General features: G+C 44.9%; 1 protein-coding gene across 2 annotated transcripts in view; it reads right to left on the reverse strand.

The window, feature by feature from the left end:
* LOC137384010 (striatin-interacting protein 1 homolog) overlaps positions 1-21,364 on the reverse strand; it is a 223,875-nt gene that overhangs the window by 117,969 nt on the left and 84,542 nt on the right. The window contains exons 6-7 of one of the 2 annotated variants that reach the window (XM_068057577.1): positions 14,132-14,194; positions 6,350-6,456 (exon numbers count right to left, since the gene is read on the reverse strand). In XM_068057577.1, the coding sequence (XP_067913678.1) occupies positions 6,350-6,456; positions 14,132-14,194 (170 nt within the window). Of the gene's footprint in view, positions 1-6,349; positions 6,457-14,131; positions 14,201-21,364 lie in introns of both variants that reach the window. The other variant, XM_068057576.1, reaches the window with a different exon arrangement.

Consider the following 21,364-nt stretch of genomic DNA (forward strand, 5'->3'; position numbering starts at 1 on the left):
AAAAGACTGATAATGAAGGTAAAATTAGAGTACAAGAGAAAGCTAGCTAGAAATATAAAGACAGATAGAGTTTCTACAGATAATTAAAAAAGAAAAGTGTTAACAAGTGAACATTGGTCCTATAGGAAGTGAGTCTGAAGAATTAATAACGGATAATAAGGAAATGGCAGATGAATTGAACAGATATTTTGCATCGGTCTTCACTATTAGCTGTAAGTCAGGAAATGGAAGGGAGGGAGGAATTCAAGAAAATTACAGTCACCAGGGAAGTGGTACTGAACAAATTGCTGGAGCAGCGAACTGGGTCCCCGGGTCCTGACAGACTTCATCCTAGGGTGTTAAAAGAAGTGGCTAGTGAGATAGCTGATGCATTGGTTTTAATTTTCCAAAATTTCCTAGATTGGGGGAAGGTTCCATTAGATTGGAAAACAGCGAAGGTAACACGTTTATTCAAAAAGGGAGGGAGACAGAAAGCAGGAAACTACAGGACAGTTAGCTTAACATACGTCTTCGGGAAAATGTTAGAAGCTATTATTAAAGACAATATAGCAGGGCATTTAGAAAAATTCAAGGTAATCAGGCAGAGTCAACATAGTTTTGTGAAAGGGAAATTATGTTTAACCAATTTATTGGAGTTCTTCGAGGGAGTTACATGTGCTATGGATAAAGGGGAACTGGCGAATGTATTGTACTTAGATTTCCAGAAGGCATTTGATAAGGTGCCACATCAAAGGTTATTGCAGAAAATAATGTTGGGAAACTATTGGAAAAAAATTCTGAGGGACAGGATTAATCTCCACTTGGAGGCAGGGATTAATCAGGGATCGTTGGCATGGCTTTGACAGGGGGATATCTTGTCTAATTACTTGATTGAATTTTTCGAGGTGGTGACTAGATGTGTAGATGAGGGTAAAGCAGTCGATGTAGTCTACATGAACTTCAGTAAGGCTTTTGATAAGGTCCCACATGGGAAATTGGTTAAGAAGGCAAGAGCCCATGGGATCAAGAGCAATTTGGCAAATTGGATCCAAAACTGGCATAGTGGCAGGAGGCAGAGGGTAATGGTCGAGGGTTGTTTTTAGGAGTGGAAGCCTGTGACCAGTGGCGTACCACAGGGATCGGTGCTGGGACCCTTGCTGTTTGTAGTGTACATTAATGATTTAGACGTGAATATAGGAGGTATGATCAGCAAGTGCGCAGATGACACGAAAATTGGTGGTGTCGTAAATAGTGAGAACGAAAGCCTTACATTACAGGACGATATAGATGGGCGGAGCAGTGGAAAATGGAATTTAGTCCTGAGAAGTGTGAGGTGATGCATTTTGGGAGGACTAACAAGGCAAGGGACTATACAATGGATGGTTGGACCCTAGGAAGTACAGAGCGTCAGAGGGACCTTGGTGTACTTGTCCACAGATCACTGCAGGCAGCATCACAGGTAGATAATGTGGTTATGAAGACATATGGGATACTTGCCTTTATTAGCCAAGGCATGGAGTATAAAAGCAGGGAGGTTATGATGGAGTTGTATAAAACTCTAGTTGGGCTACAGCTGGAGTACTGTGTACAGTTGTGGACACCACACTATAGGAAGGATGTGATTGCACTGGACAGGGTGCAGAGGAGATTCACCAGGACATTGCCTGGGCTGGAGCATTTCAGCTATGAAGAGAGACTGAAAAGGCTAGGGTTGTTTTCCTTAAAGCAGAGAAGGCTGAGGGGGGACATGATTGAGGTATACAAAATTATGAGGGGCATTGATAGGATAAGAAAGAAGAAACTTTTTCCCTTAGTGGAGGGGTCGATAACCAGGAGGCATAGATTTAAGGTAAGGGGCAGGAGGTTTAGAAGGGATTTGAGGAAAAACGTTTTCACCCAGAGGGTGGTTGGAATCTGGAACACACTGCCTGAAGAGGTGGAGGAGGCAGGAACCCTCAACATTTAAGAAGTATTTAAATGAGCACTTGAAACGCCATAGCATACAATGCTACAGGCCAAGTGCTGGAAAATGGGATTAGAATAGTTAGGTCCTTGATGGCTGGCACAGACACGAATGGCCGAAGGGCCTGTTTCTGTGCTGTATATATCTATGACTCTAAAAGCTCAGTGTATGGGGTAACATATTAGCATGGATAGAAGATTGGCTAGCTAACAGGAAACAGAGTTGGCAAAAATGTGTCATTTTCAGGTTGGCAAGATGTAAAGAGTTGTGTGCCACAGGGATCTGTGCTGAGGCCTCAACTTTTTACAATTTATATAAATGACTTAGTTGAAGAGACCGAAGGTATGGTTGCTAAATTTGCTGATGACACAAAGATAGGTAGGAAAGTAACTTGTGAAGACATAGGGGGGCTACAAAGGCATATAGATAGGTTAATTGAGTGGGCAAAGACCTGGCAAATGGAGTATAATGTGGGAAAGTGGGAAATTGTCCACTTTGGCTGGAAGAATAAAAATAGCATATTATCTAAATGGTGAGAGATTCCAGAGCTCTGAGATGCAGAGGGATCTGGGTGTCCTAGTGCATGAATCGCATAAGGTTAGAATGCAGATACAGCACATAATTATGAAAACTAATAGAATGTTATCGTTTATCACAAGGGGAATTGGATACAAAAGTAGGGAGGTTATGCTTCAGCTAACAGGGCATTGGTGAGACCACATCTGGAGTACTGTGTACAGTACTGGTCTCCTTATTTAAGGAAGGATGTAAATGCGTTGGAGGCAGTACAGAGAAGGTTTACTAGACTAATACCTGGAATGGGCGGGCTGGCTTATGAGAAAATATTGGACAGGCTAGGCTTATATCTGCTGGAATTTACAGGAGTAAGAGGCGACTTCATTGAAACATATAAGATTTTGAAGGGTCTTGACAGGGTGGATGTGGAAAGGATGTTTCCCCTTGTGGGAGAATCTAGAACGAGGGATCATTTTTTTAAAATAAGGGGCCTCCCATTTAAGAGAGATGAGGAGAAATTTGTTCTGAGGATCGTGAGTCTTCAGAATTCTCTTCCTCAAAAGGCGGTGGAAGCCTTAGAATATTTTTAAGCAGAGGTAGATAGATTCGTGATAAACAAGGGGGTGGAAGGTTATCGGGAGTAGGTGGAAATGTGGAGTAATCAGTTCAGCCATGAACTTACTGAATGGTGAAGCAGGCCCGAAAGGCCGAGTGGCCTACTCCTGCTCCTAATTCGTATGTTCGTACTAACACACATCCCAATTCTTAACCACTCTCTGCCCATTTTAATACATTTACAAATACTAGTTGAGGCAATCACAAGGATGCATTTAAAGGGAAGCTAGCAAAGCACTAACAGAGAAAGGAATGGAAGAATACACTGATTAGGGATAGATGAAGTAGGGTGAGAGGAGGAAGCTCACGTGGAGCATAAACACTGGCAATGACCAGTCGGCCAAAAGGGCTTTTCCTCTGCTGTAAATTCTATAGTATTTCTATGCAATATGTATTTTTCAGCACTGCTAATAACAGCACACACATTAAATTAAACCCATAGGGGTTCTCCCTATAGAGGGGGAGGGACAGAAAAAAAGAGGGGTAATAAGGGGGAATAAAAGCAAAATACTACGGATGCTGGAAATCTGAAATAAAAATAAGAAATGCTGGAAATACTCAGCAGGTCTGACAACATCTGTGGAGAGAGAAGCAGAGTTAACATTTCAGGTCAGTGACCCTTCTTCAGAACTAGCAAATATTAGAAATGTAAAAGGTTATAAGCAAGTAAAGCAGGGGTGGGGCAAGAGATAACAAAGGAGGTGTAGATCGGACAAGGTCACAATAACTGACGAGAAAGTCGTGGAGTAAAGGCAAACAATATGTTAATGGTGTGTTGAAAGACAATGCATTAGTACAGATAGGGTGTCAATGGACTGAAAATTGAACAGCCGCAAGTACAAACAAGAAAAAAAAAGTGGGCAAGCAAATTGAACAAACCAAGTTGAAATAAAAAAATAAAAACTAAAAAAAAGGAAAAAAAATAACTAAAAATAAAAGTAAAATGGGGGGGCCCCGACATGTTCTGAAATAATTGAACTCAATTTTCAGTCCGGCAGGCTGTAGTGTGCCTAATCGGTAAATGAGATGCTGTTCCTCGAGCTTGCGTTGATGTTCACTGAAACACTGCAGCAATTCCAGGACAGAGATGCGAGCATGAGAGTGGGGGGGAAATGTTGAAATGGCAAGCAACCGGAAGCTCAGGGTCCTGCTTGCGGACTGAGCGGAGGTGTTCCGCAAAGCGGTCACCCAGTCTGCGTTTGGTCTCCCCAATGTAGAGGAGACCACATTGTGAGCAGCGAATACAGTATACTACATTGAAAGAAGTACAAGTAAATCGCTGTTTCACCTGAAAGGATTGTTTGGAGCCTGAGATAAGTGAGGAGAGAGGAGGTAAATGGGCAGGTATTACACCTCCTGCGATTGCAGGGGAAGGTGCCATGGGAAGGGGACGAGGTGGTGAAGGTAATGGAGGACTGGACCAGGGTGTCACGGAGGAAACGATCCCTTCAGAATGCTGACAGGGGAAGGGAGGGGAAAATGCGTTTGGCAGTGGCATCACGCTGGAAGAGGTGGAAATGGCAGAGGATAATCCTTTGGATATGGAGGCTGATGGGGTGGAAAGTGAGGACAAGGGGAACCCTGTTGCAGTTCTGGGAGGAAGGGGAAGGGGTGAGGGTAGAAGTGTGGGAAATGGGCCGGACACAGTTGAGGACCCTGTCAACACAGTGGGGGGGAATCCTCGGTTGAGGAAAAAGGAAGACATATCAGAAGTGCTGTCATGGAAGGTAGCATCATCAGAGCAGATATGTCGGAGGCGGAGAAAATGGGAGAATGGAATGGAGTCCTTACAGGAGGCAGGGTGCGGAGAAGTGTAGTCGAGATAGCTGTGGGAGTCGGTGGGCTTATAATGGATATTAGTAGACAGCCTATCCCCAGAGACGGAGATAGAGAAGTCGGGGAAGGGAAGTGTCGGAGATGGACCACATAAAGTGAGAGAAGGGTGGAAATTAGAAGCAAAGTTGATAAAGTTTTCCAGTTCGGGGCGGCAGCAGGAAACGGCACCGATACAGTCATCAATATACCTGAAAGAGAGTTGGGGGAGGGGGCCTGAGTAGGACTGAAACAAGGAATGTTCGACATATCCCACAAAAAGACAGGCATAACTAGGACCCATGTGGGTACCCATAGGAACATCCTTTACTTGAAGGAAGCGAGTGGAATTGAAGGAGAAGTTGTTCAATGTGAGAACAAGTTCAGCCAGGCGGAGAAAGGTGGTGGAGGATGGGGACTAGTTGGGCCTCTGTTCAAGGAAGAATCAGAGCCCTCAAACCATCCTGGTGGGGGATGGAGGTGTAGAGAGATTGGACGTCCATAGTGAAGAGGCGGCGGTTGGGGCCAGGAAACTGGAAACTGTCAAAATGACGTAGAGTGTAAGAGTCGTGGATGTCGGTGAGAAGAGACTGGAACAGCGGAGAAAAGGTAGAGTCAAGATAGGAAGAAATAAGCTCAGTGGGGCAGGAGGTGGTTGACAAAACGGGTCTGCTGGGACAGTTCTGTTTGTGGATTTTGGGAAGGAGGTAGAAGCGGACTGTCTGGGGTTGTGGGACTATGAGGTTGGAAGCTGTAGAGGAAAGATCTCCAGAAGAGATGAGGTCAGTGACAGTCCTTTGGACAGTAGCTTGATGTTCAGTGGTGGGGTCATGGCCCAGAGGGAGGTAGGAAGAAGTGTCTGAGAGTTGGCGCTGAGCCTCTGCAAGGTAGAGGTCGGTACACCATATAATAACAGCACCACCCTTGTCTGCAGGTTTGATAACCATGTCGGGGTTAGACCCGAGAGAACGGAGTGCCTCAAGTTCAGAGGGGGACAGGTTAGAATGAGTGAGGGGGGCAGAGAAATTGAGATGACCAAAGTCTCGCCGGCAGTTTTCAATGAAAAGATCAAGAGCAGGTAAGAGACTGGGGGAGGGGTCCAGGTACAGGGAGAATGCTGGAGGCGGATGAATGGGTCTACTGATCGAGGGAAGGACTCATGGTCAAAGAAGTGAGCCCGGAGGCGGAGGCGACGGAAGAGCTCAATGTCATGCCGAGTGCGAAATTCATTGAGGTGGGGACGTAAGGGGATAAAACTGAGACCTTTGCTGAGTATAGAACGTTCAGCATCAGAGAGGGGGAGGTCAGAGGGACTTGAGGCACTCCGTTCTCTCAGGTCTTCAAAATGGAATCGACATACACCTGGGAGCAAATAACTAGGGAGTGATATATTGTGCATCAAAAACACAATTTACATTTCTTTCTGCTTATACTCCATTAATCAGACAAAACATATTGCCACACCTAGATCTGTTCTGAAGGTCTCCCTCATTGCCCTCCACTCCAGATTATCCTCGTCCATTTCCTGACGGATTGTCTCCACCATCAGGTACATTATGTTCAGCAGCACTCTGAGAAACAGGAATATACAGTAAACAAGGGAACACCATAAACATATAAGACACAGTAGTTGTCTATAACTGGTATCATGATGCAGAGCTGCGTAAACTGACCATTGGCAAACAGAATGTTGCATCACTGCCATTACCTAGCTTGCAGTGAAAAATAACAGTGACTGTGTAAATATCAATTTATTTTGCCCTTGAACTGTGACAGTTTTGCCATGCAATTGTAGACACGAGGCCTACAGATCTTGGAGCTCTGTTCCACGAACGGAAATGAGCAGGGGTGGGAGGGTGTTTGCAGTTGCCAGTCTGTTAGTGTCAGCCTTGGCTTCAAGAAAACGAACATCATGGGACAGGATGTCAGAAATGCTCCATCCATCAATATCGGCGACCACGCTCTGGAAGTGGTCCAAGAGGTCACCTACCTAAGCTCGACTATCACCAGTAACCTGTCTCTCGATGCAGAAATCAACAAGTGCATGGGAAAGGCTTCCACTGCTATGTCCAGACTGGCTAAGAGAGTGTGGGAAAATGGCGCACTGACACGGAACACAAAAGTCCGAGTGTATCAAGCCTGTGTCCTCAGTACCTTGCTCTACGGCAGCGAGGCCTGGACAACGCACGTCAGCCAAGAGCGACATCTCAACTCATTGCATCTTCACTGCCTCCGGAGAATCCTTGGCATCAGGTGGCAGGACCGTATCTCCAACACAGAAGTCCTCGAGGCGGCCAACATTCCCAGCTTATACACACTACTGAGTCAGCGGCGCTTGAGATGGCTTGGCCATGTGAGTCTCATGGAAGATGGCAGGATCGCCAAGGACACATTGTACAGCGAACTCGTCACTGGTATCAGACCCACCGGCCGTCCATGTCTCCGCTTTAAAGACGTCTGCAAACACGACATGAAGTCCTGTGACATTGATCACAAGTCGTGGGAGTCAGTTGCCAACGATCGCCAGAGCTGGCGGGCAGCCATAAAGGCGGGGCTAAAGTGTGGCGAGTCGAAGAGATTTAGCAGATGGCAGGAAAAAAGACAGAAGCACAAGGGGAGAGCTAACTACAAAACAGCCCTGACAACCAATTCTATCTGCAGCACCTGTGGAAGAGTCTGTCACTCTTGTATTGGCCTTTATAGCCACTCCAGGTGCTGCTCCACAAACCTCTGACCACCTCCAGGCGCTTACCCATTGTCTCCCGAGACAAGGAGGCCAAAGAAGACGACTGAGGGAGTGATGTATTGTCGGGGATGCCGTTTTTCAGATGAGGCGTTAAACTGAGGCCGCATCCGCTCCCTCACATTGAGATTAAAAGATCCCATAAAGTTATTTTGAAGAGCAGGGAGTTATCTCTTATACCCTGGCCAATATTTATCCCTCAATCAACATGACAAAAACAGATTATCTGGTCATTATCACATTGCTGTTTTTACCTCCTCTCTCCTCACTATCCCAGGCCCCAAAACACTCCTTTCAGGTGAAGCAGCGATTTACTAGTACTTCTTTCAATGTAGTATACTGTATTCGCTGTTCACAATGAGGTCTCCTCTACATTGGGGAGACCAAACGCAGACTGGGTGACCGCTTTGCGGAACACCTCCGCTCAGTCCGCAAGCAGGACCCTGACCTTCCGGTTGCTTGCCAGTTTAACACTTCCCCACCCCCCCCCCACTCTCATGTTCACATCTCTATCCTGGGCTTGCTGCAGTGTTCCAGTGAACATCAACGCAAGCTCGAGGAACAGCAACTCATTTTCCGATTAGGCACACTACAGCCTGCCGGACTGAACATTGAGTTCAATCATTTCAGAGCATGACAGTCCCCCCCATTTTACTTTTATTTTTAGTTATTTTTTCTTTTTTACAATTTTTTTTTCTTTTGTTTATTTCATTTCATTGTAGTTTGTTCAGTTTGCTTACCCACTTTTTTTTCATGTTTGTACTTGCTGCTGTTCAATCTTCAGTTCGTTAACACCCTATCTGTACTAATGCTTTGTCTTTCAACACACCATTAACATATTGTTTGCCTTTGCTCCATGACCTCTTGGTCAGCTATGTGGCCTTGTCCAGTCTACACCTTCTCCTTTGTTACCTCTTGCTTATAACCTTTGACATTTCTAATATTTGCTAGTTCCGAAGAAGGGTCACTGACCCGAAACGTTAACTCTGCTACTCTTTCCACAGATGCTGCCAGGCCTGCTGAGTGGTTTCAGCATTTCTTGTTTTTATTGCTGTTTGTGGGAGCTTGCTGCATGCAATGGCTGCCCTGTTTTCTGCATTGCAACAGTAACTACACTTCAAAAGTACTTCACAGGCTGTAAAACACACATCCGGTGGTCACGAAAGATGCTATATAAATGCAAGTCTTTTTTTGTTGAAGCCCAATCCCTGCGTCTGGGTCATTCCTATGAGGGGAGGCAGGAATTTTGCAGAGCACCTTATAGAGGTAGTCAAAACAATACTAAGGTGCAGGCCAATGCTGCCAAAGATGCCTGAAAATATAAAAAGAAAACTTACTCATTTGAAGTTGCATTTAGGAAATCAGATTCCAAACTGCTGCAGCAAGCTTCTGCTGGGACCTGGTCCTGCTAAGCTAATACATTGACATCACACAAATGCACTGGGAGCACGGACGACAAAATTAACAGGATTTCTGATGGCAGACATCATCCTGCCAGTTCCATCTCTTCCACTAACATTCACAAACGAAGGGGGGTTGACATGAAGTACATACGCAAGTTCAGGCACAATCTGCTTACGTGCAAAAGGAAGCAGGCACTAGGTCCTGTCCCAAATTCAGACCCAAAAACTTCTGACCCTTATTCTTTCAAAACTTAAGTTGAATCAGCAAAGAACATTTGAATTATCTAACACTGGGCAGAAGTTACAGGTCTGTCATTGGTGGTGCCAGTAATTTAAATTGAGCAGCATACAGGAACTGTAATAGCTGAATACTGAAGCGCTTATGTAGGGTTTTCCAGTATAAAAGCCAATAATTATAATTACTTAACAGAATCACAGGATTGTAACAGCGCAGGATGCGGCCATTCAGCCCATCGTGTCTGTACTAGCTCTTCGAAAGAGCACTTCACCTAGTGCCACTCCCCCACCTTCTTCCCACAATACTGCACATTCTTCCTTTTCATATAACAACCATTTCCTTTTGAATGCTTCAGTTGAACCTGCCTCCACCACACTCTCAGGCAGCGCATTCTAGACCTTAACCACTCGCTGCTTGAAAACGTTTTTCATGTCGCTTTTGCTTCTCTTACCCATGATTTTAAAATCTGTGTCCTCTCGTTCTTGGTCCTTTCATGAGTGGCAACAGTTCCACCCATTTACTCTGTCAAGAACCCTCATGATTTTGACTACCTCTATCAAATCACCTCTCAGCCTTCTCTTCTCCAAGGAAAACAACTCTAACTTCTCCAATCTATCTTCATAACTGAAGTCTTCTCATCCCTGGAACCATTTTCATGAATCTTTTCTGGACTCTCTCCAATGCCCTCATATCTTTCCTAAAGTGTGGTGCCCAGAACTGGACTCAATTCTCCGAGTGTCTTATATAAGTTCAACCTAACTTCTGATGAAAGATCAGACCTGAAAAATTAACTCAACATCTCCCCACAAATGCTGCCTGACCTGCTGAGTATTTCTAGCATTTTCTGTTCTTATTTCAAAATAACTTGCTTGCTCTTATACTCTATGCCCCTATTAATAAAGCCCAGGATACTGTAGGCTTTATTAACCACTCTCTAAACCTGTCCTGCTACCTTCAATGACTTATGCACATATACACCTTGGTTCCTCTGCTCCTGCACCCACTTCAGAATTGTACCCTTCATTTTTTATCGCCTCTCCATGTTCCTCCTACCAAAATGAATCACTTCACATTTCTCTGCATTGAACTCCATCCGCTACTGATCCGCCCATTCCACCCAATTTGTCTATATCCTTTTGCAGTTCGACACTATCCTCCTCAGAGTACACAAAGCTTCCAAGTTTCAAATTATCCGAAAACTTTGAAATTATGCCCTGTACACCAGTTAAATTGGTAAAGGTACGCAAGACCATTAATCCTGAGGGAATTCAAGGGTTCCTTTCTCATCCCTCTATCTCACTTTTCTCTATTTTATTATTCTATTGTCTTTTCTATTAGAAACTTTCCTCTTTAGTCTGCTCTATGCAAACCCAAAGTCTTCACAGATCTGTTAAATTTTCCCTTTCCGCCTTTTACACCCAGCTTGATCCACTCAAACTTTTACTTCACAATTTGTCTTATAATTTAAAAAATTGTTATTGGCAAAGGAGTATTTGCTACACATCCCTAGTTGCCCTAGTCAACCATAGTGTGAATATGAGTCATGTGTAGGCCAGGTCAAGTCGAGTCATAGAGTTATACAGCACAGAAACAGGCCCTTCGGCCCACCGTGTCCACGCCGGCCATCAAGCCTATCTATTCTAATCCCATTTTCCAGCACTTGGCCTGTAGCCTTGTATGCTATGGCGTTTCAAGTGCTCATCTCAATACTTCTTAAATCTTGTGAGGGTTCCTGCCTCTACCACCTCTGCAGGCAGTGCGTTCTAGATTCCAACTACCCTCTGGGTGAAAAAATCTTTCCTCATCCCCTCTAAACCTCCTGCCCCTTACCTTAAATCTATCCCCCCTGGTTATTGACACCTCCGCTAAGGGAAAATGTTTCTTCCTATCTATGCCCCTCATCATTTTCTATACCTCAATCAGGTCCCTCCACAGCATTCTCTGCTTTAAGGAAAACAACCCTAGCCTATCCAGTCTCTTTTCATAGCTGAAACGCTACAGTCCAGGCAAAATTCTGGTGAATCTCTTCACCCTCTCCAGTGCAACCATATCCTTCCTATAGTGTGTTGACCAGAACTGTACACAGTACTCCAGCTGTGGCCTAACTAGCATTTTATACAGCTCCATCATAACCTCCCTGATCTTATATTCTATGCCGTAGCTCATAAAGGCAAGTATCCCATATGCCTTCCTAACCACCTTATCTACCTGTGCAGCTGCCTTCAGTGATCTCTGGACAAGTACACCAAGGTCCCTCTGACCCTCTCTATTTCCTATGTTCCTACTATCCATTGTATATTCCTCTGCTTTGTTTAGTTTAGTTTAGAGATACAGCACTGAAACAGGCCCTTCGGCCCACCGAGTCTGTGCCGACCATCAACCACCCATTTATACTAATCCTACACTAATTCCATATTCCTACCACATCCCCACCTGTCCCTATACTAGGGGCAATTTATAATGGCCAATTTACCTATCAACCTGCAAGCCTTTAGCATGTGGGAGGAAACTGGAGCACCCGGAGAAAACCCACGCAGACACAGGGAGAACTTGCAAACTTCACACAGGCAGTACCCAGAATTGAACCCGGGCCGCTGGAGCTGTGAGGCTGCGGTGCTAACCGCTGCGCCGCCCTAGTTGTTAGTCCTCCCAAAATGCATCACCTCACACCTCTGATGCAGTCCCTGAAGGGCAATAGTGAGCCAATTATGTTTTTATGGCAAGATCACTTTTTCTGGTGCTAACCCCCAAGTTACCAGATTTATGGAATTCAATTTCACAACTTGCCATGCTGGGAGCAGAACTTAGATCTCTGGGTTGCTAGTCAAAAACAATGCGCTAGCAGCCTTATACTTTTTAACCTTGGTGATTGTGGCTTTCACCTACCCCTGCTGATGGCCCTGCACTGTCATCCTTGGTCCGTCACCTACCCTTGCTGACACCTCTGCACTGTGGTTCTGGATCCTCCACTTTACCCTTGGTGATGGCCTCTACTGTGGGCCTAGGCCCCTCATCTTACCCCTGGTGATGCTCCTGCATGGTGGTCCTTGATCTACCCTCGGTGATGCCGCTGTATTGTGATCCTTGGTCTACCCTTGATATGCCTGCACTGTGCTCCTTGGTCTACCCTTGGTGATGTCCTTGCACTATGTTTCTTGGTATACCCTTGGTGATGCCCCTGCACTGTGGTCCTTCACCTACTCTTGGTGATGGTGTTTCACTATGGTCCATAGTCGTTCACCCAAGTTTCACAACAAGAAACATTTTAGAGTTATTTATTAACTTTCATTTTCACAAACTCACTACAAGACATGAATAAACTTGCAGAACGGACCCGTAATTAGCAAATGATTTCAACATAGCTAAGAGTGAAGTATTAGTTTTTGGCAAGAAAAATTAGGTCACAATTTACTTGGAAAAGAAGAATCTAAATGAGGTAAAGAAGCAAAGAGATTTGGGAGTACAAAACACATATCACTAAAGGTTGTGACACAGGTCAATAAGGCCATAAAAAAAGCAAACTAAGTACAAGAATATATTTCTGAAGGAATAGAATTGAAAAGTAGAGAAGTTATGCTAAACATGTATTGAACGTTGGTTCACCACACCTGGAGTACTGTGTGCAGTTCTGGTCGCCACGTTATAAAAAAGATAGCGAGGCACTGGAGAGGGTGCCAAAGATATTTCCAAAGATGATACTGGAACTGCGAGGTTATATCTATCAGGAAAGGACAAACAGGTTGGGTCTTTTTTCTCTTGACAAGAGAAGGCTGAGGGGCGACCAAATAGAGGTCTTAAAAGTTATTAAAATGTGTGTAGAAGAAGCAAGGTTGTTCCACTTGTAGGGAAGAACAGAATTAGAGGCAATAAATATAAGATAGTTACCAAAAAGTCAAATAGGGAATTCAGAAGAAACTTCTTCACACAGTAAGTGGTGAGAATGTGGAACTCACTGCCACTGAGAGTAGTTGATTCGAATAGCATAGGTACATTTAACAGGAAGCTAGATAAGCATACAAAGAGAAGGAAATAAAGGGTTATGCTGATAATTAGATGGAGGCTTGAAAGGACCATAAATGCTAGCGTGGACCAGTGAAGCTGTATGGTCTGCTTCTGTGTTTAATATTCTATGTAATTCTTTGTAAAAGCCAGAACTAATTGGAAAGGTATGAACATACACACATCACACACCTTGGTTGCTTATGTTTTCATTTAACATATTTGGATAGATCTGTGCGAGACAGTGCAGGAGACTGGATCACAGAAACCTGACTATGAGTTGACTGCACTGGACTATTCAGAAGAAATGCATACGGAGCACATAAGTATTGAACATAAAGTGGATGCCACCAGTTGTATTATGGTCCACTCAGGCCACATCTTGAGCAGCGTGTTCACTTCCGGTCACCGAGAAACAAGGGAGGCAGTGAGCGCTGGAGGCGGTGCAGAAAATAATCACCAGTCTGATCCCTGGAGTCAGAGAACCAAAACAAGAGGAAAGACTAGAGAAATTTAGTCTTTTCTTCAGGGAAAAAGATCAGATTATTTTCCAGAGGTATAGAAGATGGTAAATGAAATAGAAAAAATAGATACAGAAAATTTCTTCAAACTAAATCCTAATAGAGGAACAAAGGGTGCAGGTTCGGGTCAGTAAAAGATAACTTTAGGACTGATGCCAAGAAGTTATTCACACAAAAGTAACATGTGGAATGGAGCTTGGTTAAGATGAAGATACAAAAACTTTGCAATCATTGAAGAAACTGTGGCATGCCACAATGGAAGGGCTGGTGCATATTTCTAAATGGAAGAAATTCAATAGGCCAAATATTTTTTCCATCTCGATCTATTCTGTTCTGACTTACCTGAGATCTGTACTGTCAGCCAAAGAGATTGCTGGCTTCCTCACTGCATTACTACATGCAGCACTGTTGCTGGAAAGTAACACCATAAGGTTAATAATGTGAACTCAACAGCATTTACACAGAAATAAGTATTCTTAAACATATCAAATGAAAATTAATCACTCAGTAAATCTGAAACGATTCACCAGATATTCTCAGTTATCTTGAAGCATCAATCAAATATACACATTAACAGCAGTCAGGAGGGAAAGAGCAGTGGAGCCACAAAGCACTGTGCGAACAGTGAAATGCAGCTTCCGAGATGGCCCAGTTGTTAAAGGCACCAAACAGAACTTGATCACATACAACTTAATCATCAGGTTCAATCCCCATATGTTGGGTTTTCGCAGCAACTGCACCTCGAAAGTTAGCTTCAGCCAAAGTGGCAACCGTAACAAAATACTTCCAAGATGGTAAATTTGTCATGTAGTTTTTAGGTCAAGCACATCTGGAATAGCTACGATGAGATCCTTCTATTGATATTAATGCTCTTTACTTTCCAACTTGTTTTTAATACTTTAGGCATTCAAATACGTACCATTCATTCACTAGTCCAAGTTTCTATCTTTCAGCGTGAAAACTAATGCAACCAAAGTAACAAAGTACATTCTCTGACTCGACCATGCTAATTTTCCCTCAGAGTTATCGAGTGGTACAGCATAGAAACAGGCCCTTCAGCCCACCACGTCCATGCCGACCATAATGCCTATCTATACTAAACCCACCTGCCTACATTAATTCCATATCTCTCTATGCCTTGCTCATTCAAATACCTGTCCAGATGCCTCTTAAATGTTGCTACTGTTCCTGCCTCCACCACCTCCTCTGGCAGCTCATTCCAGATACCGACTATTCTTTGTGTGAAAAATTTACCCTTTGATCCCCTTTAAACCTCCTCCCCCTCACCTTAAATCTATGCCCTCTAGTTTTAGTCACCCCTACCATGGGAAACAGACTCTGGCTATCTACCCTGTCTATGCCTCTCATAATTTTATATATCTCTATCATGTCCCCTCTCAGCCTCCTACGCTCCAGGGAAAACAGACCCAGCCTATCCAATCTCTCTTTATAACTCAAGCCCTCCAAACCAGGCAACATCCTTGTGAATCTTTTCTGCACCCTCTCTAGCTTAATCACATCTTTCCTGTAGTGCGGCGACCAGAACTGCACACAGTACTCCAAATGCGGCCTAACCAGCGTTATGTACAACTGTAACATGACGTCCCAACTCTTGTACTCAATGCCTTGGCCGACCAAAGCAAGCATGCCATACCCCTTTCTTCACCACCCTGTCTACCTGTGTTGCCACTTTCAAGGAACTACGTACCTGCACCCCAAGGTCTCTCCACTCAACAACACTCCCCAGGGCCCTGCCATTCACTGTATATGTCCTGCCCTGGTTTAACTTCCCAAAATGCATCACTTCACACTTGTCTGCGTTAAATTCCATTTGCCAATCCCTTGCCCACTTTCCCAGTTGATTGATATCCTGTTGTAAACTTAGACAACCTTCTTCACTGTCCACTATACCTCCAATTTTAGTGTCATTGCAAACGGACTAATCATGCCCCTTACATTCAAGTCATTTATATGACAAACAACAGAGGGCCCAGCATCGATCCCTGCGGCATACCACTGGTCACCGGCCTCCAATCTGAAAAACAACCCTCCACTACCACCCTCTGCCTCCTATCACCAAGCCAATTTTGTATCCCATTGGCTAGCTCACCCTGAATCCCATGTGTTCCAACATTCCGAACCAGCCTAACATGCAGGACCTTGTCAAAGGCCTTGCTAAAGTCCATGTAGACAACGTCCACCGCCCTGCTCTCGTCAATCCTCTTGGTCACCTCCTCAAAAAACTCAATCAAATTCGTGAGACATGATTTCCCACGCACAAAGCCATGCTGACTATCCCTAATCAGACACTAAAATAAAAGCAAAATACTGCGGATGCTGAAAATCTGAAATAAAAACAAGAAATGCTGGAAATACTCAGCAGCTCTGGCAGCATCTGTCGAGAGAGAAGCAGAGTTAAATTTTCAGGTCAGTGACCCTTCAGAAGAGTCACTGACCTAAAACGTTAACTCTGTTTCTCTCTTCACAGATGCTGCCAGACCCGCTGAGTATTTCCAGCATTTCTTGTTTTTATCCCAAATCAGACCTTGCCTTTCCAAATGCATATAAATCCCATCTCTCAGCCTCACTCATTGCCAACGATCACATAAAAATCTCTGCCAGGGCCCCAGCAATCTCCTCCCATGCTTCCTAGGATACACCTGGTCAGGCCCTGGGGATTTATCCACCTTAATGTGCTTCAAAACCTCCAACACCTCCTCCTTGGTAACGTTGATATGCTCCAGGATATCGGTGTTCCCTTCCTTGAACTCACTAGCTTCCATGACCTTCGCCACGGTAAAAACAGACGAGAAGTATTCATTTAAGACCTCGCCCATTTCCCGTGGCTCCACAAATAGATTACCACACTGATCCTTAAGGGGACCTACTCTCTCCCTCGCTACCCTTTTACTCTGAATATACTTATAGAATCTTTTAGGATTCTCCTTTATCTTATCCGCCAGGGAAATCTCATGGCCCCTTATCGCCCTCCTAATTTCCTTCTTAAGTGTACTCCTACATCCCCTATACTCCTCGAGGAACTAGCTTGATCCCAGCTGCCAAACCTGACAAATGCCTCGTTCTTTGTCCTGACCAGACCCTCAATATCTTTCGTCAACCAAGGTTCCCTAAACTGCCAGCCTTGTCCTTCCATCTAACAGGAACATGCCGGACCTGAACTCTTCCTACCTTACTTTTAAAAGCCTCCCACTTGCTAGGTGTCCCTTTACCTGCAAACAGCCTCTCCCATTCAACTTTTGAGTGTTCCTGTCTGATGCCATCAAAATTAGCCTTCCCCCAATTTAGGACTTCAACCTGAGGACCTGTCCTATCCTTTTCCATAACTATCTTGAAACTAACAGTTATGGTCACTGGTCCCAAAGTGCTCCCCCACTGACACATCAAACACCTGCCCAGCCTCATTTCCCAAGAGGAGGTCGAGTGTAGACCCTTCTCTAGTAGGGCCATCCACAGAAATCAGAAAACTATCCTGGACACACTTAAATTCTTCCCCATCTGATCCCTTATCACGAAGATAGTCCCAGTCAATATTAGGGAAGTTAAAATCACCTATTACAACCCTATAATTCCTACACCCTACATATATGCTCCTCCAATTCCCTCTGACTATTGGGGGGCCTATAGTATAATCCCATCAAAGTGATCGCCCATTTCTTATTTTTAAGTTCTACCCATATGGTCTCACTGGACGTTCCCCCCCCGGGATATCCTCTCTAAGTACTGCCGTGATGTCCTCTCTAATCAATAGTGCAACTCCCCCTCTTCTCTCATCTCCACCTCTGTCACGCCGGAAGCATCGGTACCCTGGTACATTGAGCTGCCAGTCCTGCCCATCCCTCAACCACGTTTCCGTAATAGCTATATCACAATCCCATGTACCAATCCATGCTCTGAGTTCATCTGCCTTACCTGTAAGGCTTCTTGCATTAAAGTAAATGCAGTTTAGCCGACCAGACCTTCCACGCTCCCTGTCCTGCCCCTGCCCGGCTTGCCTACTCCTTGACCTCTCTTCAGCCTTTGACACAGTTGACCACACCATCCTCCTCCAACACCAAGTTGGAGTCAAGTTCAGACTGCTCTCATTTGGTTTCACTCTTAACTAATCAAATATAATAAAGACCACGAGAGTGGCCCTAAAGGAAGAGTGCTAAATTGGGGGAAGGCCAACTATACCAAAATTCGGCAGGAGCTGGGGAATGTAGATTGGGAGCAGCTGTTTGAAGGTAAATCCACATTTGATATGTGGGAGGCTTTTAAAGAGAGGTTGATTAGCATGCAGGAGAGACATGTTCCTGTGAAAATGAGGGACAGAAATGGCAAGATTAGGGAACCATGGATGACAGGTGAAATTGTGAGACTAGCTAAGACGAAAAGGAAGCATACATAAGGTCTAGGCGGCTGAAGAAAGACGAAGCTTTGAAAGAATATCGGGATTGTAGGCGCAATCTGGAACGAGGAATTAAGAGGGCTAAAAGGGGTCATGAAATATCTTTAGCAAACAGGGTTAAGGAAAATCCCAAAGCCTTTTATTCATATATAAGGAGCAAGAGGGTAACGAGAGAAAGGATTGGCCCACTCAAGGACAAAGGAGGAAAGTGATGCGTGGAGTCAGAGAAAATAGGTGAGATTCTAAACGAGTACTTTGCATCGGTATTCACCGAGGAGAGGGACATGACGTATGTTGAGGTTAGGGACAGATGTTTGATTACTCTAGGTCAAGTCGGCATAAGGAGGGAGGAAGTGTTGGGTATTCTAAAAGGCATTAAGGTGGACAAGTCCCCAGGTCCGGATGGGATCTATCCCAGGTTACTGTGGGAAGCGAGAGAGGAAATAGCTGGGGCCTTAACAGATATCTTTGCAACATCCTTAAACACGGATGAGGTCCCGGAGGACTGGAGAATTGCTAATGTTGTCCCCTTGTTTAAGAAGGGTAGCAGGGATAATCCAGGTAATTATAGACCGGTGAGCCTGACGTCAGTGGTAGGGAAGCTGCTGGAGAAGATACTGAGGGATAGGATTTATTCCCATTTGGAGGAAAATGGGCTTATCCGTGATAGGCAACATGGTTTTGTGCAGGGAAGGTCATGTCTTACCAACTTAATAGAATTCTTTGAGGAAGTGACAAAGTTGATTGATGAGGGAAGGGCTGTAGATGTCATATACATGGACTTCAGTAAGGCGTTTGATAAGGTTCCCCATGGTAGGCTGATGGAGAAAGTGAAGTCGCATGGGGTCCAGGGTGTACTAGCTAGATAGATAAAGAACTGGCTGGGCAACAGGAGACAGAGAGTAGCAGTGGAAGGGAGTTTCTCAAAATGGAGACGTGTGACCAGTGGTGTTCCACAGGGATCCGTGCTGGGACCACTGTTGTTTGTGATATACATAAATGATTTGGAGGAAAGTATAGGTGGTCTGATTAGCAAGTTTGCAGACGACACTAAGATTGGTGGAGTAGCAGATACTGAAGGGGACTGTCAGAGAATACAGCAGAATATAGATAGACTGGAGAGTTGGGCAGAGAAATGGCAGATGGAGTTCAATCAGGGCAAATGTGAGGTGATGCATTTTGGAAGATCCAATTCAAGAGTGAACTAAACAATAAATGGAAAAGTCCTGGGGAAAATTGATGCACAGAGAGATTTGGGTGTTCAGGTCCCTTGTTCCCTGAAGGTGGCAACGCAGGTCAATAGAGTGGTCAAGAAGGCATACGGCATGCTTTCCTTCATCGGACGGGGTATTGAGTACAAGAGTTGGCAGGTCATGTTACAGTTGTATAGGACTTTGGTTCGGCCACATTTGGAATACTGCGTGCAGTTCTGGTCGCCACATTACCAAAAGGATGTGGATGCTTTGGAGAGGGTGCAGAGGAGGTTCACCAGGATGTTGCCTGGTATGGAGGGCGCTTGCTATGAAGAGAGGTTGAGTAGATTAGGATTATTTTCATTCGAAAGACGGAGGTTATGGGGGGACCTGATTGAGGTGTACAAAATCATGAGAGGTATAGACAGGGTGGATAGCAAGAAGCTTTTTCCCCAGAGTGGGGGATTCAATTCCAAGGGGACACGAGTTCAAAGTGAAAGGGGAAAAGTTTAGGGGGGATATGCGTGGAAAGTTCTTTACGCAGAGGGTGGTGGGTGCCTGGAATGCATTGCCAGTGGAGGTGGTAGACGCGGGCACGATAGCGTCTTTTAAGATGTATCTAGACAGATACATGAATGGGCAGGAAGTAAAGAGATACAGACCCTTAGAAAATAGGCGACAGGTTTAGATAGAGGATTTGGATCAGCGTCGGCTTGGAGGGCCGAAGGGCCTGTTCCTGTGCTGTAATTTTCTTTGTTACCTCTGATAATGGCTTCTCTTCCAACCCTGACACAGTTACCTCTAGAGTCCCCCAAGGATCTGTTCTCGACTCCCTTCTTTTCCTCATTTGCCTGCTGCCACATGGTAACTCAAAGTCGCAGGATCAGGTTCCACATGCACTGTGATGATATTCAGCTTGACCGCTCAACCACCTCTCTCGACCTTCCACTGCCAGCGTTGTCAGACTGCTTGTCCAAAATCCAGTCCTGGAGAAGCCGCAATCTACTCCAGTTAAATGTGCAGAAGGTGACAGGTCATCACAACCTGCACACCTTCACCACTGATTCCATCTCTTCCCGACCACCACCTTAGATTGAACCAGACTGCTGGAAAACTCACTGTTCTATGTGAGCTTGAGCTGATCTTCCAACACTATATCCTGTCAATCATTTCCACCTGTAATGTTGTTTGACTCTATTCCTACTTCAGACCATCTGTTGTTGAAACCCTCAAATCAGGTTGTGACCTCCAGACTCCACCATTGAAATGATATAATGGCTGGCCTCTCAACCTCATGAGTGAACAGGACTTGGTCTGCGCTTTTGCATGAACTGAAGTTTATATAAGGTGAAGGATTGAAAATAGACAAGCAGTCTGACAATACAGTGATAGTGGAGGGGATGAGAGAGGGTGTGAAGAGGTAGAGCTGGGTGTTCCGAGCACAGAAGTGGAACCTGGCTCCATAGATTTAGATTTAGAGATACAGCACTGAAACAGGCCCTTCGGCCCACCGAGTCAGTGCCGACCATTAACCACCCATTTATACTAATCCTACACTAATCCCATATTCCTACGACATCCTCACCTGTCCCTATATTCCCCTACCACCTACCTATACTAGGGGCAATTTATAATGGCCAATTTACCTATCAACCTACAAGTCTTTTGACTGTGGGATGAAACCGGTGCACCCGGAAGAAACCCAGGCAGACACAGGGAGAACTTGCAAACTCCACACAAGCAGTACCCAGAATTGAACCTGGGTCACTGGAGCTGTGAGGCTTGCGGTGCTAACCACTGCGCCGCCTCAGGTGATGGCCGCCAAAAGGGCAGAATGTAGTCAGGAAGAGGAGAGAGTCAGAGGCTGCAGCTGCTCTGGCTACAAACAGTGGAACAAAGTGACGGAACTGAGCTGAACTGGAAGGATGATGTGGTTGATTGTATCAAAGGCTGCAAAGAAGTCATGAGTGTGCC

This window comes from Heterodontus francisci, chromosome 25 (assembly GCF_036365525.1).
Source record: "Heterodontus francisci isolate sHetFra1 chromosome 25, sHetFra1.hap1, whole genome shotgun sequence".
NCBI classification, from domain to species: Eukaryota; Metazoa; Chordata; class Chondrichthyes; order Heterodontiformes; family Heterodontidae; genus Heterodontus; species Heterodontus francisci.